This window comes from Scyliorhinus torazame, chromosome 5 (assembly GCF_047496885.1).
Source record: "Scyliorhinus torazame isolate Kashiwa2021f chromosome 5, sScyTor2.1, whole genome shotgun sequence".
NCBI lineage: Eukaryota > Metazoa > Chordata > Chondrichthyes > Carcharhiniformes > Scyliorhinidae > Scyliorhinus > Scyliorhinus torazame.
The window spans coordinates 263,089,486-263,108,943 of record NC_092711.1 but is presented as its reverse complement, the minus strand read 5'-3'; the positions used below and the strand labels follow the sequence as shown (position 1 = coordinate 263,108,943).

The 19,458-nt window shown below is 47.7% G+C and overlaps 1 protein-coding gene across 1 annotated transcript in view; it reads right to left on the bottom strand.

The window, feature by feature from the left end:
• Positions 1-3,297: 3,297 nt before the first annotated feature.
• The window catches only part of tex11 (testis expressed 11), a 447,334-nt gene continuing 431,173 nt past the window's right edge, over positions 3,298-19,458 (bottom strand). Inside the window, exons 30-32 of the mRNA XM_072501531.1 lie at positions 11,476-11,596; positions 7,145-7,312; positions 3,298-3,904 (exon numbers count right to left, since the gene is read on the bottom strand). Of these exons, the coding sequence (XP_072357632.1) occupies positions 3,833-3,904; positions 7,145-7,312; positions 11,476-11,596 (361 nt within the window). The 3' untranslated portion in view covers positions 3,298-3,832. The remainder of the gene's footprint in view (positions 3,905-7,144; positions 7,313-11,475; positions 11,597-19,458) is intronic.

The following is a 19,458-nucleotide window of genomic DNA, read 5'->3' as shown; positions in this document are numbered from 1 at the left end:
TGTGCCTTTCTCCACTGTGCCTCTGCCTTTCCTGTGGTCAGCAGGTCAAACTCCGTCTGAAGTCTTCGCCTCTCTCTATATAGTCCTTCGTTCGGGGCCTCCGCATATCTTTCATCCACCCTCAAAACCTCCCCCACTAATCTCTCCCTTTCTTTGCCCTCTTGTTTCTCCTTGTGAGCTCTAATGGAGTTCAATTCTCCCCTAACCACCGCCTTCAGCGCTTCCCATACTACCCCCACCTGGACCTCGCCATCGTCATTGACCTCCAGGTATCTCTCAATACATCCCCGCACCCTTCCACAGACCCCCTCATCCGCCAATAGTCCCATATCCAGTCGCCAGAGTGGGCACTGCTCCCTCTCCTCTCCTAATTCCAGATCCACCCAGTGCGGGGCATGGTCTGAAACGGCTATGGCCGAGTACTCCGTTCCTGCCACCTACGAGATCAGTGCCCTACTCAGAACAAAGAAATCTATCCGGGAGTATACCTTGTGGACATGGGAGAAAAAGGAGAACTCTTTGGCCAACGGCCTAGCAAATCTCCACGGATCCACTCCCCCCATTTGTTCCATGAACCCCCTAAGCACCTTGGCCGCTGCCGGCCTTCTTCCGGTCCTGGATCTAGACCGGTCTAGCCCTGGATCCAGCACAGTATTGAAGTCCCCCCCCATGACCAGGCTTCCCACCTCCAGGTCCGGGATACGTCCCAGCATCCGCTTCATAAATCCCGCGTTATCCCAGTTCGGGGCATATACATTTACCAGCACGACCTCCTTTCCCTGCAATCTACCACTCACCATCACGTATCTACCCCTGTTATCCACCACTATATTCCTAGCCTCAAACGAAACCTGTTTCCCCACCAGTATCGCCACCCCCCTATTTTTCGCGTCCAACCCCGAGTGGAACACCTGTCCCACCCATCCTTTCCTTAACCTAACCTGATCCGCCACCTTCAGATGCGTCTCCTGAAGCATGACTATGTCCCCCCCCCCCCCCCCCCCCCCCCCCCCCCCCACCCACCCCTGCCAACTAGCCATCCCCTATTCTAGGCCAGCCCCCCCCGTCCGGGTCCTGCGCACCCACCCATCCCCCAGGCGGCGCCTTCCCGTCCCGACCACCTCTTCTCTTGCCAGCTCCCCCTTGCTCTCAGCAGCAGCAACCCAGTTAGTCCCCCCCCTCCCACTAGATCCCCATCTAGCATGGTTACTCCCCCCATGATGCTTCCGAGCAGGCATCGGGCAGGGATCAAAAGAATGGGGGACCGGTTTATAGACGGGACGTTTGCGAGCCTAGGGGCGCAGGAGGAGAAGTTCAGGTTACCCCCGGGAAATGCGTTCAGGTATATGCAAGTGAGGGCGTTTGTGAGGCGGCAGGTGAGGGAATTCCCTTTGCTCCCGGCACAGAGGATTCAGGACAGGGTGATTTCGGGTGTATGGGTCGGAGAAGGCAAGGTTTTGGCGATATATCAGGAGATGAAAGAAGGGGGGGAGGCTTAGGTAGAAGAGCTGAAGGGCAAGTGGGAGGAGGAGTTGGGGGAGGAGATTGAAGAGGGTCTGTGGGCGGATGCCCTGAGTAGGGTTAATTCCTCTTCCTCATGTGCCAAGCTCAGCCTGATACAGTTTAAGGTTATTCACAGAGCGCATATGACAGGGGCGAGGCTGAGTAGGTTCTTTGGGGTGGAGGACAGATGTGGGAGGTGCTCGGGAAGCCCGGCAAATCACGTCCACGTGTTTTGGTCGTGCCCGGCACTGGATGGGTTCTGGAGGGGTTTCACGAAGACTATGTCCAAGGTGGTGAAAGTCCTGGACAAACCAAGTTGTGGGCTGGCATTATTTGGGGTGGCGGACGAGCTGTGAGTGCAGGAGGCGAAAGAGGCCGGTATTCTGGCCTTTGCGTCCCTGGTAGACCGGCGGAGGATCTTGCTCATGTGGAAAGACGTGAAGCCCCCCAGTGTGGAAGCCTGGATAAATGACATGGCAGGGTTCATTAAGCTGTGTTGCTCTTTTTAGCCTTAGTTTATTAGCTCTGATTATGTCACCTTTGCTCACGAGTCGCCAGGTATCTTTCTGATACCGCCACGTGGTTCAAGCTCAAGTTATGATTAATAAGTCAGCACACCGCTTAGTAAGATTGAAATCAACGGTAATTTATTATATACAACAATTAATGCTTACACAATAATCCTACTATCTATATCGAAACCTACAACTACTGGCCAATACTTAACTTTAGGAAGGACCCACCAGGTCAGGGAAACGAATGGCTTATCGAATCGGATCTGGCCCGCGGGATTCAAAAAGGCTGATACGGGTCGATGGCTAGGAGTCTTTATCGGGTAGCGATCGCTGGAGTCAAACTTAGTTTCTGGTCGATGTTCTTGCGAAGGTCGTGAGCAGGAGAAGAAGGAAGAGAGAGAGCGAGATCTGAACTTGGCCCCTCACTTTATAGGGCCCAGACGCTTCCCGCCTCTTGGGGCGGCCCTTGACCCTGAGTCCCAAGTGATTGGACTTGTTCCCAATCACTGGGTTCGATATGTCCAATAACGGGGCGATTCCTCGATTGGGGGTTGGTCGTTCACCTGTCTTTGTTTCGGCCACTGCAGGCGCCGACAGGTCTGGCCCGGCATTCAATTGTTAATATGTTGTAATTGTTCCCGGGGATAGCCGATTAAACTGCAGATGTCTGGGTTGATGAGCTGCTAATAGTCTTGAGTATCGATCTGGGCCAACTTCCCCAGAGCCGAATACGCTATTCTGTCTGCAGCTGTCCGTTTGTGTCCTGTTGGCTGCTTTTCCCATCAGCCTTTTCGGTTTGCCATTTTAAATCGGGTTTTGGCCAAATTAATATGGAATCAGCCATTTTAGGTGGCTACAGCTGGAGGATAAAGTTTGCCTTGAGAGGGTCTGCGCAGGGGTTCTTCAGGCGGTGGCAACCGTTCCTAGACTATCTCGCGGAGCGCTAGAATGAGGTCGGTCAGCAGCAGCAGCAACCCAGGGAGGGAGGGTGGGGGGTAGGGGAGGGGAGGTGGGTGTTTCCTGCGGGGGGGGGTATTTGGGCGGGTGGGGGAGTTTCTTTTCCCCAGGGGTACCTGTAAAAAGCATATGGGAGGGTTAATATGTGCGGGAGAAACCCATTGTTTAAGTTCGGTATTATGTTTGATTGATATGTTTTGCTCTGTTCTTTTCTGTCTTTCTTTTCTGTTACGGCGGGGGGTGGGGGGTTTAATTGGTTGAAAATTTTTTTTGGAAAAACTTTGAATAAACATATTTTTTAAAAAACCACAACTGTCAGTCATTCAATGGAAAGTCTGGTTTATTTTAAATATTTGCATCTGTTACATAAAGTCATCTATATATAACATTCATCACACACCATGACAGTCAGGCAAGAAAACACTGACCAAAGAAATCAGTCTGAAGCCAAAGTTTTGTTTCTTAATAAATTTCATATTCCTAAACATTTTCATAACACATGTCTGGGACCGAAGAGTATTCTTACATATTTTCCACTAAAATGCAGAAAATGGCAAGCTATTTTTAAAATACCATCTCTTGTATAGTAATTTATTTTGTGAATATTACCTTACAGACAATTTGTATAAACTCTGAGGAATGACAGATAAACCAGAGTTAACTCAATGTTTCTTATCGGAAATCCTCTTAATTGGACTTAACACAGTTTGAAACTGCTATAAAATTAATGTCAACTTGGTCAAAAGAAAAAAGAAAAATATTCTCAAAATGAGTAAATTGAATAATTCAGATAGTTCACTTTTGTAAAGAATTTATATCCCCACATTCCTGATGCATTCTACACCCATTGAATGGAACTACTCTTCAATAGGGAGTACCTTCTTTTCTCTATCCATTCTGTCCAAAATTTCAGTGTAGAGACCCATCATCTGTCAAAACACAATTCAAAATGTGTGTAACTCACAAGTTTTCATCTTCATTATATTCCATACACCATGTGTAAGATAATCATTCTATTGTTCTTTTACTTGAAAAACCCTGGTGGGAACATTGGAAGTTAAATGTAAATTGCGCTAAACGCAATAAGAAGCATGCGCCCAATAAAAAATAAGTTGGAGCTATCACGTGATAGCTTCCCAGCTATGGTTACTCATATCCAAAATCCCAGATTGCTGCAACGAACAGGAAAGCATGAATCGACACTGGATCACAAGATCACATTCCTTGCCAAATCAGTATCCAAGTCATCCCCCAAGTGAACGTAACATATGGGACTTTCTAAATCTACAAATCGCAAAATATCCCAATATTGGCAATTCCTTTAACAGGATTAGGTGCTATTTTGTGTGAGCTAGTGTGTCAATTCTGAAACATAATGAATAGGTAACCAAAACTGACCAAAATGTTATCTTTTAAAACAGAATATGTGAGCAATGGTTGCTTGTCTCATGAGTAGTGAAAACATCAACCTTGTGGGGAATGAAACTTGAACTAACCTAGAAAGTCACTGCTGCAGGTAATGCAATTCCTCAAGGAACAAAAGAACAAGATCAACACTCTCTTTATTTTGATTCCTTTTTGATAAGTATGTTGTTATTTAGTGGTTTAGGCCCATTCAGATCAAAGGAGGGAATTGGCCTTGTTGAGCCAATTGAGTTACTAACTGCCTGAGCAAAAAATCAGAAGCCTACTGATTTATTCCTCAGGCAGTTGGTACCTGCATTGGCTGAATCAGCAGAATGTTAATTAAATCCTAAGCAGTTCTTTGACAAAATGGGATTCGTCTGTACAAAGGTAATTCCCAATAGAGTTATTATTCTCTCTTAGAAAACAAACGTGCTATTAAAAGATTTACATCTGTTCACATGGGGAAAAAAGATAAAAAGTGCTATTATTGACAGATAGACTGACATGTACCTAGCAGAAGCTAAAACACATCCTCTTACCTCATCTTGAACCATGAACCGTCACCACCAATCAATCCATTCTTTCCAGAATTGTCACTGACCTCATCTCCTTCAGAGCTCTATCCTCCAGTTTCCAACTTCATAATGCCCCAACTCCAAAATAGCCTGCTTCTACCTCCTTCCAAGATATACAAACCAGAGTTCCCTGGGAAGACCTATTTTTTAGCTTGTTCCTGCCCCACTGAATAATTTACTCCCATCTTGATTCTTTTTTCTCCCCTTGTCCAGTCTCTCCCCAGCTACCAACTCTTCAGATGCCCTGGTCACTTTATGTTTCCAATTTCCTGGCCTTACTAACTGTCTCCTCTTCACCATGGAGAGCCAATATCTCTACACCTCCATTCCCCACTAGATAGCCTGAGGGCTCTTCTCTACTTCTTTGTCCAACCTGTCTCCATGCACCAAACTGAACTTGGTCTCATTGAACAACTTCTCCTTTACCTCATCTCACTTCCTTCAAATAAAAGGTGTTGCTCTGGGTACCTGTACAAGTCCTACTTCTGCCCACCTTGTTACAGAATCAGAGAAGAATCATAGAATCTTTACAGGGCAGGAGGCCATTTGGCCCATCGAGTCTGCAGCGACTCTCCGGAGTTCTTTTTTACTATTAAGTGTATATGAGTGAACTATATTGGGCAGCACAGTGGTGCAGTGGTTAGCACTGCTACCTCACTGCACCGAGGATTCAGGGACTGTCCGTGTGGCGTTTGCAAATTCTCCCCGTGTCTGTGTGGGTCTCACCCCCACAACCCAAAATGATGTGCAGGGTAGGTGGATTGGCCACGCTAAATTGCCCTTAATTGGAAAAAAAGAATCGGGTACTTTAAATTTATTTAAAAATAGTAAGCTATATTAGATTATTATAAAATAAATAATCTTCACATAATGCCCATGGAAGACACTGTACTGGGCGAGTGGCTATGGAGGTGACATGTGGGCACGAGGGAGCATGGGGGTTTTGGGTGGGGATAAGGGTTAGAGAACCTAACAGCATCTTATACAATTGGGACAGTCTCAAAGAACCAACACCGGCTTTCTAACCAGACTGCGTTGACACACATCTGCTCCCATCGGATCTGCTTCCACTCCATCTCCCTAGAACAAGAATAGGGTCTAATGGGTCCCTTTGAATTGAGGCGGAACTATCGAGTCAGGAAATTTACCAACGCAAGCTACCTGGCCCAGTTGTGAGAATCTAGCCCAATGTATTTAAGACAATGAGAAATGGACAAGTACTACCTTGTTTATGGCTATTGATGACCATTGTTATGGGCGAGGCCTTTTCAGAACCCCAAAATGTATCATGGAGTTCAACCAACCACTCCCTTTAATGTATTTGTTGCTTTTCCTAGCACATGGCTTTTTCCCTAGGTGTGGGATTACAATTATGGACACGTGGGTTTTTAAACACAAAACACTGTTTATTCCATGAACTCAACTTAACATCTTAAATAAACATTGGATCTCTTAACACCCCTTACTTCAAAGATAACTCAGAAAATATTGCAACAGTAAACAACCCATTAAAATGTTCCTTCAAACTTCCAAGAGACTTAACACCTTTAAACAGTATCACATCAGCTTAAAGGATATATATATTGTCTGTAGAATGGCAAAGACATATTAGCTTGGTTGACTTCAGCTCCAGCACCTTGCTTTCTTCCTGCAGCTCTCTGGACACACACAGACACACCCAAGCTGCTTTCTCAAACCTGGCTTTCTACTTTTAAACTTCTCTCAGCAAAACCAACCAGGCACTTTTTAGCTGCTCTCAGCAAAACCAGCCAGGCATTTTCAAATTGCAAAATCAAACTGCAAAATTGCTGAACTGAGCTGAGCTCCACCCACTCTATGACATCACTGTTTTCTTAAAGGTACATTGCTTAAACATCCAGTTCTTAAAGGCACTCTCGCATGACACCATGCCTTTAGCCATTGCTCCCATTCTCTGCAAGTCTCTTCCTAAACTTCTCTGCCTCTCTAACTCTGTCCTCCATTATGAGCTTCTTTAAAATCTACTGCTTTGACCAAGCTTTTGATCACCCCTGGTAATATCGCCTTCATTGCGTCTTTTGTTTTTGCTTGGAATTTTTTTCTGCACTAAAGGCAGAATTTTGTACATCATGGCTCATAAGGAGTGAAGAAAGGAGTTCTATTTTGTTTTCTGTAAATTAATGATTCTTACTGTGAGTTTTGTCTTACCTGGCTTTCATAGTTGGCTCTAAGAGATCCCAGATGTTTGAGGAAGCGCATTCCAAGCCCACACCACTGCTCAGTCTCAGTGTACTTCCCCAAACTATACAAGGAAGCCCCTGTGTTCCAAGCTCGAGTCATCAGCCATAGGATCTCCACCTCTGGATATTCCTCTTGCTACACACAGAAAAACATTGCCTAAGACATAGTGAGGCAAAATTTGCTCACTTAGAACTCACATTCTTCAACCTTTAAAGTGCAAATTGAGCAGGATGCACCTTTGTTTTATCCCTAATTGCCCTTGAAAAGGTGGTGGTGAGCTGCCTTAAATTACGCCAGTCCATGTCGGGCAGATTGTTCTATTATGAGAGCATGAGTAAATTAGGCCTACACTCTGAGGTGCTCAGAAGAATGAGGGGTAATCTCTCTGAAACATGCAAAATTCTTAAGGTCCTTGATAGCTAAGACCTGGGAGGAGGTGCTTCCCCTAGTTGGGGCATCTAGAACAGAGAGATACAATCTCAGGATATGGGGACAATCCTTTAGAACTGAAATCAGGAGACATTTCTTCACTCAAAGAGTTGTGAATCTTTGGAATTCTCTACCTCTTTACTGTTGAATGCATTTAAGGCTGAGATAGGTGGCCTTTTGGCCCCTCATGGAATCAAGGGGTGGGATTTTATAGTCCCGCCCCACCTGGGGACCAGAAATCCATGCCCGAGGTCCCTTAAATTGTCCGTCTTGCCCGCGACAATTCCTGCGGGGGTGTTTTCGGGAAACATACCCCAAGGGATCTGTGGAAGCAGGCAAGAAAATGGAATTAAGGCTAATGATTAGCCTTGGTCATATTGAATGGCAGAACAGGCTTGATGGGCTGAATGGTTTTCTCCTTATATTTCTTATCTTATGTTCTTAAGTACACCCACAGTGCAGTGCAGTTAGGGAGAGGTCCCAGGGACACAGTGACAGTGAAGGACAGTGGTGGTGTTTGACTTTGAGCGTAGCTTGCAGGTCATGGTCCTCTGGAGTCTGCTGCTCTTGTCATTCTCGGTAGTAGAGTTTCTGGATTTGAAAGGGCGGCATGGTGGTAGTGTTTAGCATTGCTGCCTCACAGTGGCAAGAACCCGGGTTCGATTCTGGCCTCGGGTGACTGTCTGTGTGGAGTTTGCACATTCTCCCTGTATCTGCGTGAGTTTCCGCTGGGTGCTCTGGTTTCCTCCCACAGCCCAAAGATCTACGGGTTAGGTTGAATGGCAATGCTAAATTGCTCTTTAGTGTCCAACGCTTAGGTGGGATTACAGGGAGAGGGTGGGAGATTGGGTCTAGGTAGGGTGTTCTTTTGAGTGTCAGTGCAGACCCGATGAGCTGAATGGCCACCTTCTGCATAGTAGGAATTCTTTGAAAGGTGCTGTCGAAGAACCCTTGGTGAGTTCCTACAGCTCATCTTGTAGATGGTACACACTACTGGGTGTCGGTTGTGGAGGGTGTTTATATTTAGGGTGGAGGATGGGGTGCCAATCAAGCTGGTTGCTCCAGATCTGGCTGGTGTCGAGCTCCTTGACTGCTATTGGAGCTGCACATCCAAGCAAGTGGAGAGTATTCTTGGGCCTTGTAGATGGTGGACAGGTTTTGAGGAGTGAGGGGCTAAGTTATTTGCAACGTAATTCTCGGCCTCTGAAATGCTCTTGTTCCCACAATATCAGGCTGTTCCAATTCAGTTTCTGATCAATGGTAACCACCAAAAGGTTGATGGTGGGCGATTCAGCAATGGTAAAATGCTGTTGAATGTCAAAGGAAAACGGTTAGATACTCTCTCATTGCAGATGGTCATTGATTGGCACTGTACTTAAAGGACACTCTTCTTGAACAGAACCATACATGTTTACATTTCCACCTTCAGGTCATTGAATTATTAGGAGTTAATAATTTTTTGTGTTTAAAACTTCATGCACATCCATTCAGGAGAGGAAGTCTGAGGACCACTGCAAGCCTTCAAGATCTGTAGAAGCTTAAAGTATAGTGATGTTCTGTGAAGTTTAGCAGCCTGCATATTGTTGTGTGGCTCTATGGCCTGTTGTGTGACTCTATGGCTTGAAAATCTCAAACCTGCATTGTTCTTTAATTTCTAACAAGAATTCTCCTTTATTGCTCTCAACCCCACCTGAACAGTCAAGAATATTACTCCCGAGCTCCTCAGCTCTATATGTACTTTTCCCAACTTGATGAATGTCAACAATGGCTTTAGAACCCAGTGAGATAGACTGACTGGGTTTAAAACCTCAATTAAACAAGTCCATTAGCAGAGTGCCCTGGTCAGTCTCTCCAATGTAACCTATATCCCAGTTTGATGGAAAGGTATCATTGCAACTGAAGGTAATGGATTCCTTCATCAATGTCCCCAATCCATACAGAGCTTGGTACTCAGCGTGAAACTGTAAGACTGAGTGAACCACAATGCTGTCCAGAGCTGGCATTGCTCCCTGGGTTTTTTACCGTGGGGAGGTCTAGTATCATAAAAAAAACTGGTACTGTACTAAAGGGTAAAGTCGCCATAGCCCGAGATGACCATAGGTTGCTTTCCCCTTTAAGGGGGAGAGCTGACTGGTGGTGGTTTAACCCGAGGATCACCAAACCTCAAGCGAGGGGAAAAGTTGAGAACGCGGGCCTTCATAATTAACCTCAGATGGTAGGGGAATTGAACCTTGAACTCATGCTGCTGGTGTTCTCTGCATCACAAACTAGCGGTCTAGCCAACTGAGCTAAACCAGTACTATACTGTTAGTACAAGATCATACTGTGGCGGTATCCACCTATATTAAAAGCTGATCAGAGCTGATTTTATATTAAATCATGTATTTAACCCTATATTAAAAACTGATGACGGATGAAGTCATTTATCTATTGTAAACCATTACTTATCGCAATAATATTTTTAATATGTATTACAGACATTATCTTTGTAAGAGTCCAGATGCAGTGAACTCATTAAGTCTTGTGGCCTTGTCTGGAAATAAGCTCTGCCAACTAAGGAGGATATCACTTGTAGAGTGAAATGAAATGAAAATCGCTTATTGTCACAAGTAGGCTTCAATGAAGTTACTGTGAAAAGCCCCTAGTCGCCACATTCCGGCGCCTGTTCGGGGAGGCTGGTACAGGAATCGAACCGTACTGTTGGCCTGCCTTGGTCTACTTTAAAAACCAGCGATTTAGCCCAGTGTGCTAAACCAGCCCCTAAGCAAGGCCAGTGGCCTTGCCACTATGGGGGCTACTGCTTGGCAAGAGTCCCTGCCAAGAAGGGAGGCTGGTGATTTTCTGGAGATAGCTACCGGAGGTATCAGCATCGTATCTTTAAGGACAGGTGCCTTGCTGGACCTCCTGAGAAACCAAGGTCTTGCCGACCAAAAGAGAGGCTGTTCTTTGTCTCAAAATAACTGGGGAGTCAAACTCCCTAAGTAAGAAAAATATATAAATGCTTAAGAAAAGCTGTGAAAGTTGGAGTTTCGCTTGGAGAGCTGTTTAGGAGATTACTGGGTGTTTAAATTGCTATCTCGACTCGTAGAGTTCTGCTCTTGATTGAGTGTCGAATTCCGAGACTACTAGCCGTTGTAAGTATGAAATGTTTATGCTTAAGCAATTATGTAGTTAGGAAGTTCACAGGCTAACTCATCACATATCCTGTAATTGTCAAACTGTATCATTTATCAAAACACTTGTATTACCCTTTTTTCTTTATATAAATTGCGTATACATTTTACCATATAGATCCGTGTCTATTTTAATAAATAAGTGTGACATTTAACTAAGACTCATCATATTCTCATCCTTTGAGGCTATCTGGAGGGTTACTTGCCCATGACTGGCTCTCAAGAATTAGAAATATTTAGTCGACGTTAAGGAAAAGATAGCATCTAAGTCATAGTCTAACCTGTACAGTGAAGGTAGTGAACGCAAGGCACATTGTGCATACTATAATTAGAACTCCCAAATAGCGAGTCTTACTTTAGATATTCACAAGACCTTGTCTGGTAGCTTACAACCTCGACTAATCAGGAAGATCTTAGATAGAATACTCCTCAACTGTCACAATACACAAAAACTGGGGCTGATTTGTCAGTGCTCTGCACCTGCCAAATTTATCTCCCAGCTGAGTCAAGCAGGAAAGATCAAAATTTTCTCCTAAATTGAGACTATAATTCAATTTCATTACATTGTTAATAGAAAGAAATCACAACAATAAAATACAGAGAATTGGGCCATGTTTCTTTCAAAACAGGGTCCATCCAGAACTCATTACTCTGGTATAAGGTTCAAGTATAGACTCTCATTCTTCCCTCACTCACCAAACTCTCTATAATGATGAGTGCTTCCTCATAGTATGACCATACTTCCTCAAGGATCCGAGGTTCAATTTCAGTTATTCCTGTGGGGAGTGAGATCTGGATCAAGCTGTGTAGCAATTTGCTGTGGGAAGAAAAAAGCAAGTTAATCCTGAATGACTATCCTCTAAATATTAAAACAAGACTTCAACTTCATCCTGGCAATAGGCAAATAGTCCTTAAAAATTTTATTTTTACTTCAATTAATCAAAACCGAACATTCTGGAAAAGTTCAGGTCAGGCAGTACAGCGGAGAGACAGTTAATTTTTCAGATTGATAATCATTTTTCAGAAGCGTTTTGGAAGCATATTTGAGATTGTAAATATGGTAATATGCGATGCCATAATGCATAAGCTTTCAAAGTATGGCAAGCAGACAAGTCATACAATGCATCATTACCCTCATCAACTCTCCACCCCGGCTGGGGGCTCCGACTCGTCCAATCTCTTATAAAAGTCACCGAACACACCATTCACCCCCACTGGATACAAGACTGTGTTTCCCAACCCCCCTATGCTTCACCTTTCCAATCTACCTCGTCGCCTCCTGCTTCCTCAGTTGATGCGCCAACATCCTAATTGACATTTCCCCATACTCATCAACCGCCCTTTAGCCCTCCTCAATTGTTCGACCACTTTACCCGTGGACAGCAGCCCAAACTCCATCTGAAGTTTCTGTCACTCCCTCAACAACCCCGTCTCCGGGGCCTCCAAATACCTCCTTATCCACCTGCAAAATCTCCTCCACTAGACTTGCCATCTCCGCCCGCTCTGTCTTATATCTGTGCGCCCCGAATTGAAATAAACTCCCCCCCCCTTACTACTGCCTTCAGTGCTTCCCACAAGTGGCAGCCAAAATCTCACCCGTGTAATTCAGCTCCACATATCCCCGAATAGCAGCCCTCACCCGCGCACAAATCCCCTCATCTGCCAACAGCCCCACATCCAACCTATACAGCGTGCGCTGTCTCCACCCCCACCCCCCCGCCCGATTCACTTGCGAGTCCACCCCGAGGACACGCCCCTCCCGATCAACCATAATCCCTCCTTGGCCACCCTCCAGCGTGCATCCCGCACCCCCTCTGATGTCCACAGCCATCGACCCCTCTCATACCACATTTTAAAAACCCCTCCCATATCAGCAGCTCCCCCCTCCCCACAAAACAATCCCAACCCCCATCAACACTCTAACCACCTGATCACCCCCACTGCGCTTCCGTGAACTAGCCCAACCAGCTAGCATGGCAGCCTCCGCCCATGGCGCATAGCATCCTACACCCCCTGATTCTCTCCCACCCCCCACACCAACACTCTCCTGGTGCAAACAACAACATCAACATTCAAAGACCGAAAAGAAACAAGAACAACCACCACAGAAGAACAAAGGACAATGGCCCCCAGAGAAAAAAAACACCTCCTCCAAAGTTCAATGTCCTCCTTCTCTTGCCAGTCCATTGTCTCTCACAAACTCCATCGCTTCCTTCAGCGTCCCAAAATAGTATTCTTAACCATTGTATGTCATCCAGAGGCAAGCCGGGTACAACACCCCAAACTTCACACCCTTCTTAAAGAGGGCAGCCTTCACTTTGTTAAAGCCCGCTCTCCTATTAGCCAGCTCCCCACTCAGGTCCTGGTATACTCAAAGTTTGCTGCACTGCCAGGTACACCACTTCGTCTGCTTGGCCCACCTCAGGATCCGCTCCTTGTCCAGAAATCGGTGCAACCGCACCACCATCGCCCTCGGCGGCTCGTTGCCCTGTGGCTTTCCTCATCAGCGCCCAGTTCGCCCGGTCCACCTCCAGGGGCTGTTCGAAGAGCCCCTCTCCCATCCACTTCTCCAACATTTTGGCCACATACGAGTCAGTGTCCGCACTCTCAATGCCCTCGGCAACCCCACGATCCTCATTGCCATTGGCAATGGAGCTGAGAGCATCAAGTAACTGGCAGGGGATAGTGCAGGGCTGTGTGGAGCATAGGGTCTCGCTGTACGCGGACAAGCTGCTGCTCTACATTTCAAACCCGTTGGAAGGTATTGGGGGGATTATGGGTATATTGGATGAGTTTGGTTGGTTTTCAGAATATAAATTGAATAGAGGAAGAGCGAGGTTTTTCCGATTCAAGCGAGGGAGCAGGGGAAGTGGCTGGGGGAGTTGCCGTTAAGAGTAGTGGGGGCGAGCTTTCAGTATTTGGGCAAGGGCAGCATGGTAGCACTGTGGTTAGCACTGTGGCTTCACAGCACCAGGGTCCCAGTTCGATTCCCGGCTGGGTCACTTTCTGTGCGGAGTCTGCACGTTCTCCCCATGTCTGCGTGGGGTTTCTCTGGGTGTTCAGATTTCCTTCCACAAGTCCCGAAAGACGCGCTGTTAGGTAATTTGGACATTCTGAATTCTCCCTCTGTGTACCCGAACAGGCGCCGGAAATGTGGCGAATAGAGGCTTTTCACAATAACTTCATTGCAATGTAAGCTTACCTATGACAATAAAGATTATTATTATTCAGGTGGTGTAGGGGTGGGAGCAGTTGCACGAGTTGAATCTGGCGCGGTTGTTGGAACAGATGAAAGGGATACCAGCCTCCCCGAACAGGCGCCGGAATGTGGCGACTAGGGGCTTTTCACAGTAACTTCAATGAAGCCTACTCGTGACAATAAGCAATTTTCATTTCATTTCATTTCAAGGGGGTTTCAGGAGGTGGAATGTGCTCGCGCTGGCGGGACGGGTGCAATCGGTGAAGATGACAGTTGATTTTGGGGTTTGTCTGGGCATGCAAGGCCCAGTGGGTCAACCGAGCCCGACGGGAACGCAGAGATGAAATGGTTCCTCAATGGACTGGACATGGCAGTTGTGGGGGACGATAGGCCGGGGGGAACTGGAAGAACCAATAGGAATGGGAGAGTTTATGAAGAGCATCAGCTCCTTGCAGGTGGGGAAGGCACCAGGACCCCACAAAAACATTTGCACCAGCCCTGGCTCCACACCTACACGATATGTTCGCAGACTCGTTAGCGAGTTGCACCCTGCCTCCAACGCTAACACAGGCCACAATATCACTGATACCCAAAAAAGACAAAGACCCAACGGAATGCAGGATCATTCAGACCGATTTCGCTGCTCAACATGGACGTGAATATACTCGCAAAAGTCCATGCCAAGAACTGTGTACCAGAGGTGGTCGCTGAGGACCAGGCGGGCTTTGTTAAGGGTAGACAGCTAACTGCGAACATCAAGCGACTGCTGAACGTAATAATAACCCCATCCAGGCAGAGGATACCAGAGGTGATCGTCTCTCTGGATGCAGAAAAGGCCTTCAACAGAGTCGAATGGAAGTACCTCTTTGAGGTACTTGAGTGGTTTGGGCTTGGAACGGGGTTCACCTCGTGGGTGAATGTCTTGCACAATGCCCCCAAGGCAAGCGTTTGGACCAACATCAACAGCTCAGAATATTTCCAGCTGCACATAGGCACTGGTTTGCCCTCGCAATTGAATCCCTGCCAATCGCTCTGCGAGATGCGAAAAGCTGGAAGGGCATCCAAAGAGGAGGCAGGGACCCACAGCCTGAAAGCACTCCTGCAGATCCTGGAAGAGTTTGGAGCCTTCTCGGGCTACAAACTCAACCTGGGCAAGAGTGCAGCATTCCCGGTGAACCCGAATGGGGGAGGGACAGAGCTGGAGGGATTACCATTCAAACTAGCCCAAAGTAAATTCCATGACCTGCGGATCCAGATAGCCCATAACTGGACACGCACCCACAAGTGGAATCTGACCAGCCTGGCAGAGGAAGTTAAAAAGGACCTACAGAGATGGGATGCACTCCCACTTTCCCTGCCGGAGAGGGTGCAGATGATCAAGATAATGTGCTGCTCAGGTTTCTCTTCCGCGCATGTGTGTGTGTGTGTGTGTGGGGTGGGGGGGGGTGGGGAGAGAGAGAAAGGAAGAACCCAAGATCCCCAAGTCGACACTGCAAAGGAGGAAAAAATGGGCTACTGGGCAGCCACAGCCGAGAGGATGAGGGGATGGATACGACAACCCAACACAGAATGGGTGAGGCTGGAGGAGTCCTCCTGCAAGGGAACAAACCTCGGGCCCTCGCCACAGCAGCACTCTCCCCCCCCCCCCCCCCCCCCCCCCCCCCCAAACGAAATACATATCCTGCCCAGTGGTGGTAGCCACATTGAAGACATCGGAACCAAATGAGGTAACACTTTGGCCTAACCGAGATGCCCTCCATCTGCGGCAACCACAAAGTCCCACCAGCCATGCTCGATGCCACCTTTGAAAAATTGACACAGGACAGGGGGGGACACTAGCAGTGAGGGACTTATACATAGGGGACAGACCTGCGGCCTTGGGCGAACTGACGGAAGACCTGGAACTACCAACAGAACAGGAACTCAGGCACTTTCAAATTAAATACTTTCTCCGCAAGGAGATGGCAAAATACCTCAGGGCCCCGGAGACACACTACTGGAGGAACTAATAAACACAGACAGTAAGGAGGCAAGGTGGGGGGGGGGGGGAACTGTGGGAACATTTAGGAATGGTTACTGGATAGGGCAAGAATACCACTGGACAGAGCCAGACGAAAATGGGAAGACGAACTGGGGATGGAAGTTGGTTGGGGACTCTGAAGCGAAGCACTGAGTAGGGCCATCTCAACCTCATCCTGTGCTCGGCTAAGCCTCATACAGTTTAAAGTGGTGCACAGAGCTCACCCAACTAGAACCCGAATGAACAGGTTCTTCCCAGAGGTGGTGGATAAATGCGAACAGACTTGTCGGGTTCAGGAGAGCCTTCTTCGAAGCGATGTCCAAGGTTGTGGGGGTGAGGGTGGAGCCATGCCAAAAGTTGCAGTCTTTGGGGCATTAGACCTGCCAGAACTACATATGGGAAAGAGGGCTGAAACCCTGGCTTTTGCTTTCTTAATCGCACACTGGAGAATCCTGTTTGGCTAGCAAACAGCAGCACCACTCGCAGCTGCAGACTGGCTGGCAGACCTGGCGGAATTTCTCCACCTGGAGAAGATTAAGTACACCATCCGAGGGTTGGGCGAGGGCTTCCACAAAGCGTGGGGGCCATTCATCTGCCTGTTCCAAAACCTGTTCGAGGCCAATAGTAACTAGGAGGGATGGAGGAAAACAAATGAGAGCTCACACAATGGAAAGGAGTGTGGCGGGGCGGGGGGCGGGGGGGAGAGAAGAGGGAACCGAAGGGAGGCACAGAACGAAACAAGGGGAGAAAGGGAGGGGCCATGAAGCCCCCCCCCCTCCCGATCCTGCAAGGACAACAACTAAAAACCGCAACAGAAATGAGCAGAGCACAGTATGTGACACCTAGGTCAGAAGTCAGTATTAGGGGGGAAATCTAGACTACCAACGGGGGGGAAGGGAAACAGGGCAGACGGAGGGAACACATGTAAAAATCTCTGTAAATAAGAAACAACTTTATATGTAAATACCAGGTGCACCATAGCTCGAGCTATTACTCTGTAAAAACTGGAAAATGCCAATAAAAATATTTTTTAAAAAAGGACTTGATGGAATACTCGTTACTTGCCTGGATGAGTGCAGCTTCAACACTCAAAAGCTTGACACCATCCAGGACAATGCAGCACACATCATTGGCGCCCCATCCACAAACATTCAATCCCTTCACTTCTGACACACAGTGGAAGCAGTGTGTACCATCTACATCTTCACCAAAGCTCCTTAGATGACATCTTCCACACCCATGACCACTGCCATCTAGAAGGACAAGGCTGAGGACATACGGGAACAGCACCACCTGGAGGTTCCCTTCCAAGCCACTCACTATCCTGACTAGTAATATATCGCCATTCCTTCACTGTCGCTGATTTAAAATCTTGAAACTTCCACCCAAACAGCACTGTGGGTGACCTACACCACAGGTACTGCAGTGGTTCAAGAAGTTAGCTCGACACCACCTTCTCTTTTTAAAAAAAATGTTTATTCAAAGTTTTTCCAACAAAAATTTTCAACCAATTAACCCCCCCCCCCCGTAACAGAAAAGAGAAAGAGAAAAGAACAGAACAAAACATAATAATCAAACATACTACAGAGCTTATACAATGGGTTTCTCCCGCACATAATAACCCTCCCATACGCTTTTAACAAGTACCCCGAGGGAAAAAAGAACTCCCCTGCCCGCCCAACTAACCCCCCCCCAGAAAGAGACCCCCCTCCCCTCCCCTCCCCCCCAGGCTGCTGCTGCTGCTGACCGACCTCATTCTAACGCTCCGCGAGATAGTCTAGGAACGGTTGCCACCACCTGAAGAACCCCTGCGCAGACCTTCTCAAGGCAAACTTTATTGGATTGGATTTGTTTATTGTCACGTGTACCGAGGTACAGTGAAAAGTATTTTTCTGCGAGCAGCTCAACAGATCATTAAGTACATGAGAAGAAAAGGGAATAAACGAAAATACATAATAGGGCAACACAACATATACAATGTGACTACATAAGCACTGGCATCGGATGAAGCATACAGGGTGTAGTGTTAATGAAGTCAGTCCATAAGAGGGTCATGTAGGAGTCTGGTGACAGTGAGGAAGAAGCTGTTTTTGAGTCTGTTCATGTGTGTTCTCAGACTTCTGTATCTCCTGCCCGATGGAAGAAGTTGGAAGAGTGAGTAAGCCGGGTGGGAGGGATCTTTGATTATACTGCCCGCTTTCCCCATGCAGCGGGAGGTGTAGATGGAGTCAATGGATGGGAGGCAGGTTCGTGTGATGGACTGGGCGGTGTTCACGACTCTCTGAAGTTTCTTGCGGTCCTGGGCCGAGCAGTTGCCATACCAGGCTGTGATGCAGCCTGATTGGTTAAACTGTATCCTCTCCAGCTTAATGAACCCTGCCATGTCATTTATTCAGGCTTCCACACTGGGGGGCTTCACGTCCTTCCACACGAGCAAGATCCTCCGCCGGGCTACCTGGGACGCAAAGGCCAGAATGCCGACCTCTTTCGCCTCCTGCACTCCCGACTCGTCCGCCACCCCAAATAATGCCAGCCCCCAACTTGGCTTGACCTGGGCTTTCGCCACCTTGGACATAGTCTTCGCGAAACCCCTCCAGAACCCATCCAGTGCCGGGCACGACCAGAACATGTGGGCATTATTCGCCGGGCTTCACGAGCACCTCCCGCATCTGTCCTCCATCCCAAAGAACCTACTCAGCCTCGCCCCTGTCATATGCGCTCTGTGAATAACCTTAAACTGTGTCAGGCTGAGCCTGGCACATGAGGAAGAGGAATTAACCCTACTCAGAGCATCAGCCCACAGACCCTCTTCGATCTCCTCCCCCAACTCCTCCTCCCACTTGCCCTTCAGCTCCTCTACCGAAGCCTCCTCCTCTTCCTTCATCTCCTGATATATCGCCGAAACCTTGCCTTCTCTGACCCATACACCCGAAATCACCCGGTCCTGAATCCTGTGTGCCGGGAGCAACGGGAATTCCCTCACCTGCCGCCTCACAAACGCCCTCACTTGCATATACCTGAATGCATTTCCCGGGGGTAACCCAAACTTCTCCTCCAGCGCCCCTAGGCTCGCAAACGTCCCATCTATAAACAGGTCCCCCATCCTTCTGATCCCTGCCCGATGCCAGCTCCGAAACCCCCCCGTCCATCCGTCCTGGGACGAACCGATGGTTCTCCCGGATCGGGGACCACACCGAGGCTCCCATCTCACCCCTATGTCGTCTCCACTGCCCCCAGATCTTTAGCGTTGTCGCCATCACCGGACTCGTGGTGGACCTTGTCGGCGAGAGCGGCAGCGGTGCCGTCACCAGCGCCCTCAGGCTCGTTCGTTTGCAGGACGCCATCTCCAGCCTCTTCCATGCCGCCCCCTCTCCCTCTGTTACCCACTTACGGATCATCGCCACGACACCATCTTCTCAAGGTCAATGGGTAATAATTGCTGGCGTAGCCGGCAATGCAT